This window comes from Microtus pennsylvanicus, chromosome 6, assembly GCF_037038515.1.
Source record: "Microtus pennsylvanicus isolate mMicPen1 chromosome 6, mMicPen1.hap1, whole genome shotgun sequence".
Classification (NCBI taxonomy): Eukaryota; Metazoa; Chordata; class Mammalia; order Rodentia; family Cricetidae; genus Microtus; species Microtus pennsylvanicus.
In genome coordinates this window covers 122,255,784-122,271,827 of record NC_134584.1, presented here as the reverse complement: position 1 = coordinate 122,271,827, position 16,044 = coordinate 122,255,784, and the positions used below count along the sequence as shown (strand labels likewise).

At 49.5% G+C, this 16,044-nt stretch overlaps 1 protein-coding gene across 1 annotated transcript; it reads right to left on the bottom strand.

Annotated features, from left to right (window-relative positions):
* Positions 1-1,147: 1,147 nt before the first annotated feature.
* Dpep1 (dipeptidase 1) lies at positions 1,148-14,559 on the bottom strand. Its single transcript, XM_075977575.1, has 11 exons — positions 14,412-14,559; positions 7,752-7,909; positions 5,078-5,210; positions 4,711-4,843; positions 4,449-4,599; positions 4,206-4,275; positions 3,808-3,984; positions 3,641-3,725; positions 3,490-3,565; positions 3,171-3,306; positions 1,148-3,095 (listed from the first exon to the last, which is right to left on the bottom strand). The coding sequence occupies exons 1-11, from the start codon at positions 14,478-14,480 to the stop codon at positions 2,928-2,930; spliced, it is 1,356 nt and encodes a 451-aa protein (XP_075833690.1). The 5' UTR covers positions 14,481-14,559; the 3' UTR covers positions 1,148-2,927.
* Positions 14,560-16,044: the final 1,485 nt, after the last annotated feature.

The window sequence follows — 16,044 nt, the reverse complement described above, 5'->3', positions numbered from 1 at the left end:
CCAAAACTCACCAGGGAGACCATGATGGCCTTGAACTCACAAGATGACTCCTTGGTGTCCAGGACTCGGGGAGCTCACAAGTTGTTTCTGAGAGAATTCAGCTACTCTCAACACCTGTCAGGCACGTTGATTTCAAGCAGCCTGGAGCCCCATGGTTAGAATGTGCCTTGGTCCTTGCCCCATCATCAACTTTGTAATGCGGAACACCAAGTGACCCTGAGGTGAATTTTGTTTTGTTTGAGACAGGGTCTCTCTAGTCACAGCTGGCCTGGAACTCAGAAGAGATTTCTCCTGCCTCTGCCTCCTAATTGCTGAGATGACAGGTGTTGTACCACCATGCCTATCTTGAGTAGATGTTGTTATAGTGTGGACATATTCTCCAATATCATTTAGTGATGCCATTCTTTCTTTCAAGGTTTAGAATGATGCTCCTCATGGAGAAATAAAATTCAGTTTGTTGAACTTATGATCCTCATATTTCTACCGCCCAAGTGGTGGGATTACAAGCACGCAGCACCAGGTAAGATCTGTACTGTACTGGTGATGGATCCCAGGGCAAGCAATCCATTAATTGATTTACATACCAGTGTCCACTTTTTTTTTTTTTTTTGGTTTTCCAATGCAAGTCCTCACTATGTAGCTGGCCTGGAACTCACTATTTACACCAACCAGCCTGGCCAAAATTTACAATGATCCATCTACCTCTGCCTCTTCAGTGTCAAGATTAAAAGTGCACTACCAAGTTCCACCCCACCGCCACTTAAAAATTTTAAACATTTTATGTGTATGGTTATTTTGCCAGTGCAGTGCCTGCAGAAGCCAGAAAAGAGCCAGAGATCCCCCTGAACTGGAGTTAGAGACAGCTGTGAGCTGTCATACAGATGCTGGGATTCTCTGGAAGAGCAGCCAGTGCTCCCAGCTTCTCCCAAGCCCCACGTTTTATATTCCCGCTTACTCATGTGGAAATAAGCTTTCTACAGCAGGAGGTTACACTCACACCTCCTAGTGTAACTTGTATAACCCTGCCCTTTTCTGCTGGTGTTCATGGTCAGTGTTACTGTGCACTCACCCCTCCTCCTCCATGTGTTCTCCCTATTTTCTTAATCAGTGCATTTCTTATACTGGACTATAATAATTAGAATTATAACTTTTATTTTTAAAATATTCATATATTCAGATAGTTGCAGAAGCAGCAAGAACTGATCAGAGTCTTTCCCTGTAGCCTGGACTGATCTCAAGTTTCCGATCTTCTTGACTCAGCCCTCTGAGAGCCAGGGTTATAGGTCTGTAACACTATACTTGTATACTTTGTAATGTATATTTTGTATACATTACAGTATATATATATATATAATGTATAATATGTAACACTATACTTGGGTCTAGGATTATTTTAGGAGCTCTGTGACTTTGCTTTCCAGCTGACAAAATGTGGTGTAATACACTGGAAATACACCAGGGGGACCTTTCCCACAGCTTTAGCCAGATAATGGGCACAGAACCCTGTACTAAGCATTTCCCCCTCTGCATTGATCCTACATAGCCACAGATGTTCCCCAAGGCATTTAGACCAGACTTGAGAAGGATGCTGCTTGGTGGGACATGTTGTGACAGACACAGGGACATGACCAACTCTCGTTCTGTGCTAACATCCATACACTTGGGTGTGGGCAGGCCCCTATCATTGCATTCCTTGGTAGCCTGGCACATGGAGGAGTCTAAAAGCCAACCAGAGGCTGGGGACAGTTGGTAGCATGTTTGCTTAGCATGCGCCAAGTCCTAGGTGTGATCCTCATCACTATATAAAAACCAAGTGAGGTGGTCTGTACCTGTAATTGGAGTACTTGTGAGGTGAAGGCAGGAGATTCAGAAGTTCAAGATCATCCCATGGCTGCACAGTGAGTCGGAGGACCACCATACATGAGAGCTTATTTCCAAAAGTGAAAACTTTAAAGCCAAGTGGATGGCCCTGTGGTTATCGTCTACCCAGCTCTTTTTCAGGGAAGGTAGATCTGAAAGGGACAGAGACATATGGCCATGGGGCTTCATACACTCAGGCAGTGATATCCTTCACCCTTTGTGGGTCCCTCTCAGCAGGTAGGGACAGGCTCTCGACAAAGAAGTCCTTGCCCGTGTCCATGAGAAGTGTCTCAGGAGTATAGACCAGAAAGGAGTCCTTGGCCACTCAGCAGGACTGCTCCATGCTGTCCCTCACAAGGTTATTCACGAGACTCATCCTTGAATGTCCTCATTGGAAGGCCTGATCCCCTGTTTTGCTAGCAGTCATGCGAGACCACCTCTGTGAATCTGGAAAGACCTGCTGTTAGCTGAGTGAGAGCCTTGGAGAGTCCAGGAACCCATCCCATCTGGATCTGCTCTCCAAGGCTCCTGGCTCCCTTCCCATATGTGTGACTCTCATATGGTGTCAGAGTACATGTCCCATGTGTAATATATATGTGCATCTGAGTGCTGTATGTATGTGTATGGCTGTGTGCACATGGGTACATGTTTAGGGGTGTTATGTACATGGGTTAGTGCTGCGAGGAGGTAGCCACTGGAGCCTAAACCATGGGTTTTTAAACTAGCCAATGCCCATGTGAGACATTTTGCAGACATCTGGGTTCCTTCTAGACCTCCCCTCCAAAAACTCAGCTGTTCCTGTGTCCCTGTTCACATGGGACCATTCTTAAAATCTGCTCTCCAGATGCTCGGAAGTAACCTCCCAGGGCTGGGGTACTGACAACATACATACTCTGCGCTTAAAGGGATCATGGCATTTATTGCTTGCATGTGTCCTGAACTATCCCCGGGTCAGCACACTGCTTGTTTGGGAGAGGTGTGTTTTTGCATGGACAACATGTGTTCTTGGGTTGTCTAGTCCTCCCTGAGCTCTGAGAGCAATGAAAGAGGTGCTGGTCCTTAGGATGTCACAGGAGATTCAGACTGAAGAGCAAAGGAACCAGGAAGGCCAGCAGAGCCCCAATCTGGAGGTGGGTGCTGGGGGCTTGTGAGTAGCCATAGTCCGTCCTGCAGGATCCACCCAGCTCATCCAGTTGGATAGGCTCTTCCTCCGGAACTTGCATGTTATTGCTTGCCTGGAGACAGACCCACGTTAGGCAGCCTGCCTGGGTGGGCAAAGGGCAGGAACCCAAATGGCCCCCTTCTCTCACCAGTTCCACTTCAGAGAAGACCCGCAGCAGGTTTTCAGATAGCACGCCTCTGACTTCCGTCTCTGTCCAGTTCCTCCTCAGAAGCTCCGCTATCAGATCCGGGTACTTGGAAACATCCTCCAGTCCCGCAGGAAGCCTACACCAAGACCAAGAGTCCCAGGCATTGCAGACAGGACACTCTCCAGGCATACAAAGGCCAGAAGAGTAGGCTTGCAACAAAATGCCCTGTACTGTGTTAAGGACACTCTCCCTCCCCATGTCCCATCAACACACGTCAGTAGGATCATAACTTCATCAGAAAACAAGATGTCACTCTTACTCTGTAACGCCATCATAGTCCCCTCCAAGGCCCACAGCCTCAGCGCCTGCCACCTTCTTGATGTAGTCCAGGTGGTCTGTAGGGAGTAGCAGGTGTGGGTCTTAAGCGAGGCCCTCCCCCACTTGGTCACTGTGTGGTCATGTCCACTTACCAGCCACTTGGGACAGGGTGGCATCCTTTGAGCAGGACACAAAGTAACTGTAGAAGTTCACCATCACCAGACTCCTTTTGCTCTTCTGCTCAGAGAGGGGTGGGGGTGAAGGTTGGAGAGGACCCACAGAAGACAAGGGGCTCCCCTTCCCTCTTCGAATTCCTTACCACCAGCTGGAGCACGTCATCAGGTACGTTCCGCCTATGATCACACAGGCTGTAGGCTGAGGAGTGGCTGAAGATGACCGGGGCCTCGGAATACTCCAAAGCGTCCTTCATGGTCGCCACGGACACATGAGACAAGTCAATCATGACACCCAGGCGGTTCATCTCCTTCAGCACTCTCTGGGGGAGGGGGGACAGGATTGGGTACATCTCACAGACACTGGGAACTTGGGGCATGGGAGAGGCAGCGCTAGATAGGTGTGAATTAACCCTTTAGTGGCTAGAGATTGTGGGGTATTCAGGACTCAGCAATTTAAAGGCTCAGGGGTTCCAACAGACTCAACCCTGGAAACAAGGACTGTCAGCTCCATGTGACTGAGGCGTGATACTTCCCCCCTCACCTTCCCAAAGACTGACAGTCCCTCGCTCTCAGCCTCGTCATCGCCCTTGTCCACCATCCAGTTGTCGGCCCTGCAGAGAAACACACGTGTGTTTTTCCAGGGGGCAGAGAGAAGTGTCGGCCTCACCTGCCTAGCCGACAAGGCCTGGCCTGGAGCTCGGGAGAGTTCTGGGTACGACAGAGGTCACACGTTTGGCTTCCTTGTCTGACCACATCCCAGGGGCTTCACAGCAGGACCCCTTACCAGGGTGTGTTGCAGTTGTGGGTGAGGGTCAGATACCGCATACCCAGATGGTAGAGTGCCCGCAGGACGCCCAGGCTGCTGTCGATTAAGTGACCACCTTCTACGCCAATCAGACTGGCCACCTTCCCCTCTCCGAAAGCCTGTCGGATACCTACAAAGAACCAAGGAGAGGGTTGGCACTAAACATTCAGGATTCAAAGTCCCACCCTCTACTCAAGACCGAGCCTGGCAGGGGGATGTTAGTGCCTTGATGGGACACTACCTGAGCTGCTGGTGACACACGAGAAGGTCTCAGGATATCGTTGGCACATGCGGTGTATGACATCCATCTGTTCCAATATCCTCTTCACGGCGTCTTTGTTTTGGGTGTCACAAGGCAAGTACGCGGACCAGAACTGGGGGCCAAGGGGAAGAGTGGATGGCCCAGACCGCTGATTTCTGAGTCCACCCCAGTGTATACATGGGTCTGTTCACCTGCCCTTTCAGAAGCCCCGGGGGCTGGTTCAGACAGGTGTGCCCTTCCAAGGCCTGGGGCCCAGGTGCCCAGGAGGCATGCTTCTCTAAGGCAGGCCCACCGGGAATATAGGGGAGACCCCAGTGCAGAACGAATGGGAGACCAGAGGATGTACCTGCCCCCCCACAAAGCCAGCCTTCAGCTTGGGGATGTTGGTGTGCGTTTCAGTCAGTGTGTTCAAGTCGGCCTTTGAAACATTCAGCCTGTTGTTGAACAACTTCAGGAGTTGCCAAGGTAAGTCGTTGTGCCTGGCGGGAACGGGGGTGGGGGTGTTCAAGGTGGATTAGGAATTCAGAACCAACTGGTTTGCAGACTGCCCTTCTCCACCTCAAAATCCTACAGTTTAAGACTAACAAGCAGGCCTCTGAGGTGGAATGCCTCTGAATGGAACACACCTGCACATGGGTGAAATTCCTTAATTGCACTCCTAGTCAAGGGACCATGAGCTGAGTATGGCTAGACCGGGCTTCTTATGCCCATCATCTACCCCCCTCCCCCGCACAAGGGTAAACCCCTGCTATGCTGCAAAATCACCTGGGCCTGGGGGGCTGGAAACCAATGCAGGAGCAGGCACCTTATAGGAAGATGACACTTTTTCTCTTTCTTTCTTCCTTCCTTTCTTTCTTTCTTTCTTTCTTTCTTTCTTTCTTTCTTTCTCTTTCTTTCCTTCCTTCTTTCCCTCCCTCCGTCCCTCTTTCTTTCTTTCTTTCTTTCTTTCTTTCTTTCTTTCTTTCTTTCTTTCTTTCTTTCTTTCTTTCTTTCTGACAGGGTTTCTCTGTAGCTTTGGTGCCTGTCCTGGAACTAGCTCTTGTAGACCAGGCTGGCCCTGAACTTACAGAGATCTGCCTGCCTCTGCCTCCTGAGTGCTGGGATTAAAGGTGTGCGCCACCACTGCCCAGCTGAGTTGTTTTTTGTTTTTAAATAGGGTCCTTCTATTATGAAACATGAGTGTTTCATAAAATCCAGTGTGGCCTTGGCCTTAAGCCTGCAGTGAGTGACCCTTTAGCCTCAGCCTCCCAAGTGCTGGAGTTACAACGGGAAGTACGTACACCCACATTATATGACAGCTGCCTCAGGTTTGTTGAGTCCATGTACCAGGTCACCTGCCTATCAGTTCTCCTTCACCCTGACTCCATCTGCTCCCAGTAATGACTTCCCCAAAGCTAGTCAGTCCAGGAAGCTCCTTTGGAAAGCTCAGAGGATGTGCCCCTCCCTAGGACTGGTGCCCAAGTCACCCCCCAGCAAAGAGACACATAAGCTTCCATCCCTGTATGTGAACTCACACCCAGAGGATGTCCATGAATGAACTGGACTGAACTCATCCCTCTTACCCCACCCTTTCCACTTGGCACAGGTCTATCACGATACACTAACTGAATGGATAAATGAATGTGTATGAACCAGCCAAGGCAACCTTGGCAGCTCTCTGAGGCAAGGCTAGGTAGGCTCCAAGAAAGGGACTTTAATCTTTTGTCTGAGTACACTTACAGTCTATCTAAGAAACTCATCTCCGTTGTGGGTACTGGGGAGAGGTGGAGCACTTGAATGGAGTCCTAGATGCCTCAGGAGCCCCCTGCCGTACTTGTCCTCATTCTCCCTCCACCCTCTTTGGGAAGACAAAATAGGACCACAAGACTCCTGTCTTCCTAGGTCAAACTGCAGTGCAAAGCTCCTTAAGCCTCAGGGATCGAGGGTGCTGGTGGGAGGAGGTCCAGTAGAGACTTCCACGAGAACCCAGTAAGAGACAGATTGGCCAGCAGCAGCAGGCAGATGAGAGAGCTGGAAGACTGGCCTTGCTTCGGCCAGGAAAGAAAGGGTGGGAAGGAGCTGGCAAAGGTCTTCCAGTATTCTAGCAAGGTCAGAGGGGTCAGCCAGTGTGAGCTGAATGTACGAGACATTCTCCACAAAGGAACAAGAGAGGCACTGAGGCATTTGATTCTCAGTTGGGCACAAGATGGGGGAGAGACAGAAGGATGCTCAAGAGGACCTTCTGTAAAACTCTAGGATAACTCTGAAGCCATTTTTGATAACTCTGAGGCCATTTCTGAGGTCTCCCTGTAATAGTGCTCCCCCTTCCCTTGGGAACCAAGGACCTAACAACTTCACATGCACATACAGAAATGTTGGGGATTTTCCATCTCCCTGTGTCCTTGTGGGTGTTCTCCAGAGAGAACTCAGTTATTGAAATTGGGGCAAGATAACCCACAAATATTGACTCAGTTCCTCAGATATGGTTAGGATGACTCACAGATGTTCCCCCCCCCTTGTTTCTGTGGCTTTTTTACTTTAAAAGTAGCCTGTACCAGCTATTCGGGGTCCTTGGCTTGAATGCTGAGTGACCCTGTCATGGCAGAATTAATTAAATCCTCTTGCTTTTACATCAACTGTGGTGTGAGGGTGGTCTCTTGGGGTGACTCCTCCTCGGTGATTGGACTTCAGGGTTCAACATTTCTTGGGGTAAAGCCGCCCGTACCTCAGCTTTTCAGCTGAGATCCAGGTAGGGATTTGGATCTCTCCCTCAGATATATGACTAGAGAGTTGGGAGACCTCAGAATTCGCAGATGCAACCAAACTCTGAGCTTTGGGAGCCCTGGGAGCCAGGTGCTGGGATGCTACCTCCTTCCCTCTTTTCCTGAAACCTTCCAGGTCCTAAGATTCTCCATCAAAGAGCCAAGGCCAGAAGGAGATTAAGAACCATGATATGGAGAGGGGGGGGATGGGACTGAGCCTCCTAGCAGAGGTCTGGAAGCTTCTGGCTCTTGCAGGCACTTCAATAGGTAGCCACTCACCCATCGATGACCGGTGTGGTCTTCATGATTTCCTCTGCCTTCTCTCGGAATGTGTCGGATACACAGATGGCCAGTAGAGACCAGAACCACCAGATGATCGACATTGCCATGTCCCCAGAGATCTGCTTCCACAGCTGCCTTGGCAACTCTGTTCTGGCCTATACACAGAGGAAAAAAACAAAAACCTGTCTAAGGGCCAGATGGAGCTGCTGTGCCTGTCAGGAGAAAGGACAGAGGCCTTTGGTCCGGGTAATTAAGACTGAGAGTCCTGTTTATAACTCCCAGTGTTCAATGAGTAACCACTCCATTCCCTTTCAGAATAGATAGCACAGATGATCCCACACTGGCTGTTGCTGTATTGGCTAGATAGAGGCATAAAAAGATACCGGGGTTCCCGACCCAGAGAGGAGTCCCAAAGGGGCTAGTACAAGACAGTTTCTTTGTTATCTGGCACATCTATTCTTGCTACCTTTATGCAGACCTGCCCTTTGGGGCTCAGTTTACTGAAAGTGCCCAAATTCTGACCGGCCAGGGCTACAGCATCCAGAAAGGGTCCCCCTGGTGCCTATCCAGTTCCAGGCAATACCTGGTGCTTTCTTTCCCCCTGACCCTGAGAAGAAAGGTCATTTCTTTGTCAGGTGCCTGGGCCCCTGGGCCTCACTTTCTCTCTTGTTGACAGCACCTCAAATGGTTTCTGGGGAGACTGGGTCAAGTGGCAGCTTTCAATGTACCTCACCATTGGAGAGAGCTGTATTTATGTCTTCTCCCCAACTCCTATGGTCTCTTGGCAAAGAGGTCCCAAGAATCCTTAATACCAGGACCCTATACAAAAAAATGCCACTCACTCTCCGTGTACCTTGTGGTACGAGACATCCTAGGTGTCCATATACATGCTACCCCCCAACCCGTGCGTGGCAGACAAGAGGGCATGGGCACCTCCTACTTTGATAGCTGCCATAGTTGCCCGGGCTTGCACCATGATCTGTGCCTGTTTTAAGGCTGAGATTACAGCCATGCCCCACCACACCCCTACAAGAGAAAACTACATTTCTCGTTTTATTGTCCCTTCTTGAACCCCTATGCTTGGCGTGTCCATCTTCCTGTCACTCCTTTGAGGCATTTTCTCTCCTGGTTTACTGGTCTTACACAACCCCGTGGACCTTGCAGAATCCTGAGTGCCTAAACCCTGGTCCGCCACATCCCTTTAGGAACAGTTCGCCTTTGTCCTCCGTTCTTATTTTCTTTTGTGGTGTTTTTCTTGTCTGCAATTCTTTCTTGGGTAAAATCTCCTGAAATACTGTGGTCAGGTCTGCATCCTCACTGAATGAGTCCAGCATCCCTCCCCTGGGCCACTGTGGGAATGCTGTCTGAGCCCTGGGTCTCCAAACCTGGGGGCATCTCTTTGTCTACGATGCTTCCCCAGAAAGGGCCGAACCCTCTGTTTAGACCTGCTTGGCCCTTGACTATGTACTTCTTCCCACGCGTGAGTTCAAATCTGTTGTTGAGGAGACAGGGTCTCATGTCACCAACTCCCGCACTGAACTCTTTTTGCTATTGTTTAGTTTTTAAGACAGGGTTTCTCTGTGTAGTCCTGGCTATCCTGGAAGTCACTCTGTAGAGCAGGCTAGCCTTGAACTCAGAGTTCTGTCTCTGTCCAAGTGCCTCTGAAGTCTGCCTCCTGAGTGCTGACATCAAAGGCATTGATTGCCTGGCTTGGCCTTGGACTCAGTGTCCAGCACCCCTCACCCAAGTGCCAGGATTATACAAGTATGCCACCGCGCCCATCCTGGATTGCTAAAAACTACTTTTAAATTTTCTCCTGTCATCCCTGTATTGGTTTAAAAGTCCTAGTGGGGCTGGGGATGTTGCTCAGGGTACAGCATTTGCCTGGAATATACAGAACTAGGGTTCAGCTTCCTGTGCTGAAAACACAAAAACATAACGGTGTGGCCTCGTGGACTTCCGGTTCAGATCCTGGGTTTCTACACTGTTGGTCCCTTCAGAATTGTATGAGTTGGTCAGATATTTCAGCCTCAGCTTCTTTGAAACTGAGGTCATTGTGCTAACCTGCTTATTGGTAGAAAAAGTTAGAGAGTGGTTCTCGACCTAATGCTACAACCATTCAATATAGTTCTTCATGCTGTGATGACCCCCAACCATAAAATTATTTTTGATACTTCATAGCTATAATTTGCTATTTTATGAATATATGTTATGAGACCTCTGGGTCTCAACCCACATGCTGAGAGCCACTGAGGGTTTTTTTTTGAGGAGGTTCTTTTTAATCAAACTAGACATTATATTGCCCATCTAAAATATCTGTAATACTATACCCGGGAGGCTGAGCCAAGAGAATGGCAAATTTGATGCTAGTGTGGGCTATAGAGTAAGAGCTTGTCTGTAAAAACTGTCCTACTATTATTCCGAACTTCTGATTGTCCCACATTCTCCCCACAGTCTATGGTCTCCTGATAGGGCAGCCTCCCCCAGCACCCAGCTCTCCCCCTTTCCTCCAGACGCCAACATCTGACTTTGCTTCTTCCGGGATTCCTGGCTGGCAGCTGGGAGCCTGTACTTCCACGGTTCCTCCTCTTTGGCTTGGCCTCTGACTCGATTAGGACAAGCCCTTGCAACATTCTCTGGCAGTGGGTGTGGAGGGACTGCATCTCTGAGCTTTTACAAGCCTGCACTATGTCTATTCAGCGTTCACACCAGGTCAACAGTTTTGTCGGATGTGCAGTTCTTGGGGCGTAAATCATTTCCCCATGAGCCTGAAGGCTCTGCAGTCTGTCTCACTTGAACTGTTGCTAGGAACAACATCAGGTCAGCTGACACATAAATAATAATAATAATTTATTGTTCTAGTTCTTTCTAGAAGATGTGCCTTTTCTCTGGGCATTGCCACCTCTTCAGCCTGACAGTTCTGTGCTTTCTCAATTAGTGACACGCTTTTGAGTCTTTCTTTTTTTTTTAAAGACAGGGTCTCAGGTGTCTTCCAACGCATTAACTGAGGGTGACCTTGACTTTAGGATCTTCTGGCCTCCTACTGCATGGGATTACAGGTGTGTCCCAGTACACCTGGTTTATGAGGCGCTGGGAATAGAGCCCTAAAGCTTCATGCATGCTAGAAAAGGACTCTCCCAATTGAGAAACATTCCTAGCGCCCCTTTTATGGACTTATTCAGACATACGTGTTACATTTTGTTCTTATTTGCCCCTACTGACCCTCCCAGCCTTCTTTGTCACTTGTGGGTGTGTCTAGGTGGACGTGTGCTTGTGTGTATGCAGGTACACACATATATGCAAGCATTGTAGCTCACAGGTTAGACTGTTTTGTTTTTGGAGTGGGTGAAGTTGAACCCTAGCTTTGTGTAGACTAAACCAGAGGTCAGCCTTTGGCATTGTCCTCGGGAACAGGGTTTTTGAGACGTGGTCGCTCACTGGGACCTAGGGTTTACTGATTCCACTAGGTTGGCTCCTTGAGCTCCAGTGACCCGCCTGTCTGTGCTTCTCCCAGACAGCATTTTATATGAGTGCCAGGGATCAATCTCAGGCACTCATGCTTACGGGGCAAATATTTTATGTGCTGAACTACCTCCCCACACCCTGCTCTTCATTCTGAGGTGGTGCCTAGGCTGGCCTTGAACTTTCTGTCTTCCTACCTAGGTTCACCTACCTATGCCCCGCCCTGTTTCAGGTTTTCCTGTGAGTGTATGTATGTGTGTGTTTGTCTATGCCCTTAAGTGATTTTCTCTCTTTGTCTTCAAGTTTGATTTCAGAAATTGTATATTCAACTTCCCAAGACTGTCTTCTTGTTCTTTCCCTTGGCATTCTGCTCTGGTTATGAAAACCACATCCGTCTGCAGCAACACTATTTTCTTTTGTCCCCTTCAGTTGACTGAATGAACTCCAGCCTCCGTTTTCCTGTTTTCTGGACTTTCTTCCATTGCACTGATAGCATTCCACGGCCAGCTGCCGATTCCTGTTGTTTCCTACTTGTGTTGAAGCAAAGTTGCTGGGCGGGACTGTGTGGGGGCTCTTTCTCAATTTAGGGTTAAATACAACAAAAGGAATCCACTGCTGACGAGAAAAGCTGTCCTGGTTCTGGAGAGTTAGTTAGTTAGTTAGTTAGTTTATTTATTTATTTATTTATTTCGAGGCAGGGTTTCTCTGTGTTGCTTTGGAGCCTGTTCTGGAACTAGCTCTTGTAAACCAGGCTGGCCCCAAATGATTCTGGACGATTTCTGTTTCAGGAATGTCTCTTAATGGCTTTTCTCCTTCCTTGGCTGGGTTTTTAGTCCCCTCTGTCTGTCCTCCTCTCTGTCTCTCTCCCTCAGGCTTTTCCAGACTCTCACAGTCAACTGACTACAATGCCAGCTCTAGGCCACATCTTTGCTGAGTTGGGGAACTCCCTTCAGGAGCTCTTCCCTTCTGCCTCTCCTTCCCACAGTGTGCTGAGACCTTTGCCTTCTGACCAGCCCTTTCTGCTCTCCGGCAGCTTCTTCTTTAATTTTTTTCCTTCCTTCCTCTTGATGGTTAAACATAGGATTTACACACACCCAGCTGATACCTCCTAGAGGATTCAGTAGGAGGAGGGACGGCTACCGTGTTTGTTTCTGTCTCGACTTGGTTTGTGGTGAATTTTTTGTTGTCATTGTTCCGTTTGGTTTAGTGTTTTGTTGTTTTTAAAACAGGATCCCTTTCAGCAGCCTAGGCTGGCCTTGAACTCTCAGTGATCACACGCCTTAGCCTCCTTTGGAGGACAAGCTAAGTTTCATGTGGTAGTGTTTCTGTTCTCGGTTATTTCTTCCAGTGGGCTGAATGTTGTGCATGGCATGGTCTCCGGTAACCTCACAGTCTTTTTTTTTTTTTTTTTAATTTTCGAGACAGGGTTTCTCCGTAGTTTTTGGTTCCTGTCCTGGAACTATCTGTTATAGACCAGGCTGGTGCCTTTAATCCCAGGAGTCAGAGGCAGGAAGATCTAAGTTCAAGGCCAGCCTGGTCTACCATAGCTAGTTCCAAGATGGGTACCAAAGCTACAGAAAAACCCTGTCTCGAAAAACAAAGAAAGAAAGAAAGAAAGAAAGAAAGAAAGAAAGAAAGAAAGAAAAGAAAGGAAAGAAAGAAAGAAAGAAAGATGCTCTTACCAAAAGCAGAAGGATCACCATAAAATAAACACACTACCTAAACAGTGCTATTCAATTCCGATCAGAGCCAGAGAAAATGCCACGGAGAGCAACAATGAACCATTTCCCAACCCAGAAAAGGTTCCATTGAGCAGGGTTACCCCAATGGTCCTGGAATGACTAAGTTCTGACACTGAAGGCCCCGGAAAGAATTACTAGCCAGAGCTTCTTACAGTTCCTTATGCCAAGCCACGTTGTGATGTGGAGGCTTAGGGAGCTGCTGCCAAGCTTCTCTTGCCATCTGAGACCCAAATGTGCTAACTTGACCCTGATCATGCCACCAGCCAGCCACGGAGCGGAAGAGACAACTGCAGGGCAGCACAAGACCTCAGATCTACCACATCCTCCAATAAACACAGGTCACATAGCACATCCGAACCACGCACGCACGGGTAACGCCCACACACAGCAAAAACACAGACACGCTCCTCACACGTCTATAAATCTACACATTGCAAGTGTACTCCGTCATAAACACCATCTGCAGCAAACATGTGTGGACGCACATATCCACATTTGAAGGTTACTCTCTGTGCAGAGGTATCTTTGCAAACACAGGTCTGCCAGGTCCCACACATTTTCACAGATCATCACAGACAAGAAACACTTGGGCACACCCCTAACAAGCAGTTCCAGGTGTGTGGACAAGCTATGGATATATGTGTGAACTTTCCCACGCATGTTAAACAAGCATATACTCAAATCCTTAGACAGGAGGCTGCATGTGGAGCGGGAACCCGCATGTCATCTATCCCTATGTCCTTTCCCAGAGGATGTCATTGGGTCACAGATGGCACAGCAGACTAGCCTATCTCCCAGCTGCATACCAGGGTAACTTCCAGAGATACCCCCATATCCGCAGAGATACCCCCATATCCACACAGAGATGTCCCCCAGACCGCTGAATCTTCAGCTCCAACAGCCAAGCCCTTACCCTGACCTCTATCCCCAAAGCCTAGCTCCCTTCCCAGGGGCCTTGTCCTGTGGTACCTCAGGCCACCTGAAGAATAGCCTTCACTGCGGTCACCTCCAGGCCGTCCTCGGGATGGTGAATTCTTCATATCTCTCCTCATCCTGCCCAGGAGTCCTGTACCGCTCCTGGTGAGCTGCCCCACAAGGTCCTCTTTCTCATTTATCACCCCAACGCTCTAGCTGCATGTAAAAGGGTCCTGCTTCTAGCTGCTGCTTCCCCCTTCCCCACACCACCCTGGGCATCAGATACATGCCTCTTGCTCTTCGGCCTGGGGCTATTGAGCCCCCTCTGTCCATGGCCTGAGAGTCCTCAGCCTTGCAGACCCTCTCCCTTCGAGCTGTGGCATGATGTCATTCCCTGGACGTACAGACGCTGCTCACTATTTGTCCTCACTCTCCCCTGCTCACGGGATGCTTTCTACCCAGAAATGGAAAAGACTTTCTGTACCTCATTATTGCTTGGCCTCTACCCAGGTCTACTCCCCAGCACCCCGACACTCACCAGGAGCACACGCAGGTTAAGGGGGTACAAACGTCGCTTCAGTCCTGTGGTTGAAACCCAGAGAGACATCCAGCCTGCTCCTGAGTCCTTGAGCTTTGAAGGGCCACCTCTTTAAAAGGGAAACTCCCCGGGGCTTCACAATGTGCCAAGGAGAGCAGACAGGGCTAATGCCTCACACATGTCAGCTGCTCCTTGTCTCCGACAGGCACGCAAGCCCTCAGTGACGTAGAACATCCGGTGGGATCTGGGTCTCTGGGTCAAAAATCTGGGAGGGTTACACGCCTTTGGGGCCCTCCACCTCAGAGGTCATGGCTTCAGCATCAAGCTCTCCGAGTTATGCACCAGGTTAACTAGGTTCTGCTTCAAGATAACGGAGTTAAGAAGCCAGAGGAGTCTGGGCCGTGCGTATACACTCCCGGGCTCATTGTGCTGAGCTCCATGTTCTTGGGATTTGGAGCCACGTGTTTGGTTTTCCTCCATCTCCTGATCCCTTATGACTCCCCTCGTCATGGAAGTAAGAATGACCTGTGCTTCCCCAATCTAGGATGAACCAGCCGTGCTGGGGACAGCCCTGAGGGGCTCTGGATCCTTTATTCAAACGAGGAGGGTTAATTTTTCTCCATCCTCCTCATAAGGAGAACCAGAAGCAACCTCAGATTGGAATGTCCTCTGGCAGAACTACAGGCCTTTTGAAACTGTGGGAGGGTCTGGTGACTTGTGGTGAGCTGGAGGCTGGGATTCAGTGTGGCTCCAAGATTCTGTGGTGGCAGAGGGCAGGACATCCCTGGTGGGCTATGGGAGATGGGCGGGAAGGCCAGCTCCACCCGAGGGATATCGTAGGAAGAGCTGCTCCCTCTCAGAGCTCTAGCTATTCTGTATGGAGATGAGGACAACCTGTTTATCCACTGCGCAGGTCTCGGAAGGGGACAGGGGATGGACACAGTGGAGGAGCCTGAGAACAGACTGGCGACCTCCCCACCCTAGGTGAAGGGATGTGGAGGAGTGGGATGCAGACAGGGATAAACCATATCTGCTCTCCTTCTCCCTCTGGAGCCCATTACCTCTACCTTAGCCACCCAGTGCAGAGACCCCACTCCTGTGGGTACAGGGGTGGGCCAGGACCAGGGAGAAGAGGGTCCTGGAGGAGACGAGGGCTCTGGATAAGGACCCAGCAAATGGATCTACCCCACATCTGGATAGCTTTGGGGTCCCTGCTGACTCTGGATACCTAGGGTTCTCAGATGCCTCCTGAGTCTTAAGTTCATTTAGGGGTTGTCAGGTCAAGTCCCCAAGTACCCTATTTCTGCTTGGGGTCTGTCTCCTTGCACAGTTAGAAGCTGGGTGGTGGTGGTGCATGCCTTTAATCCCGGCACTCAGGAGGCAGAGGCAGGTGGATATCTGTGAGTTCGAGGTCAGCCTGGTCTACAGAGTGAGTTCTAGGACAGGTTTCAAAGCAACATAAAGAAACCCTGTCTCGAAAAACAGAAGGAGAAGAAGAAGGAGAAGAAGAAGAAGAAGAGGAGGAGGAGGAGGAGGAGAAGAAGAAGAAGAGGAGGAGGAGGAGGAGGAGGAGGAGGAGGAGGAGAAGAGGAGGAGGAGGAGGAGGAGGAGGAGCAGACAAGGGACTGGGACT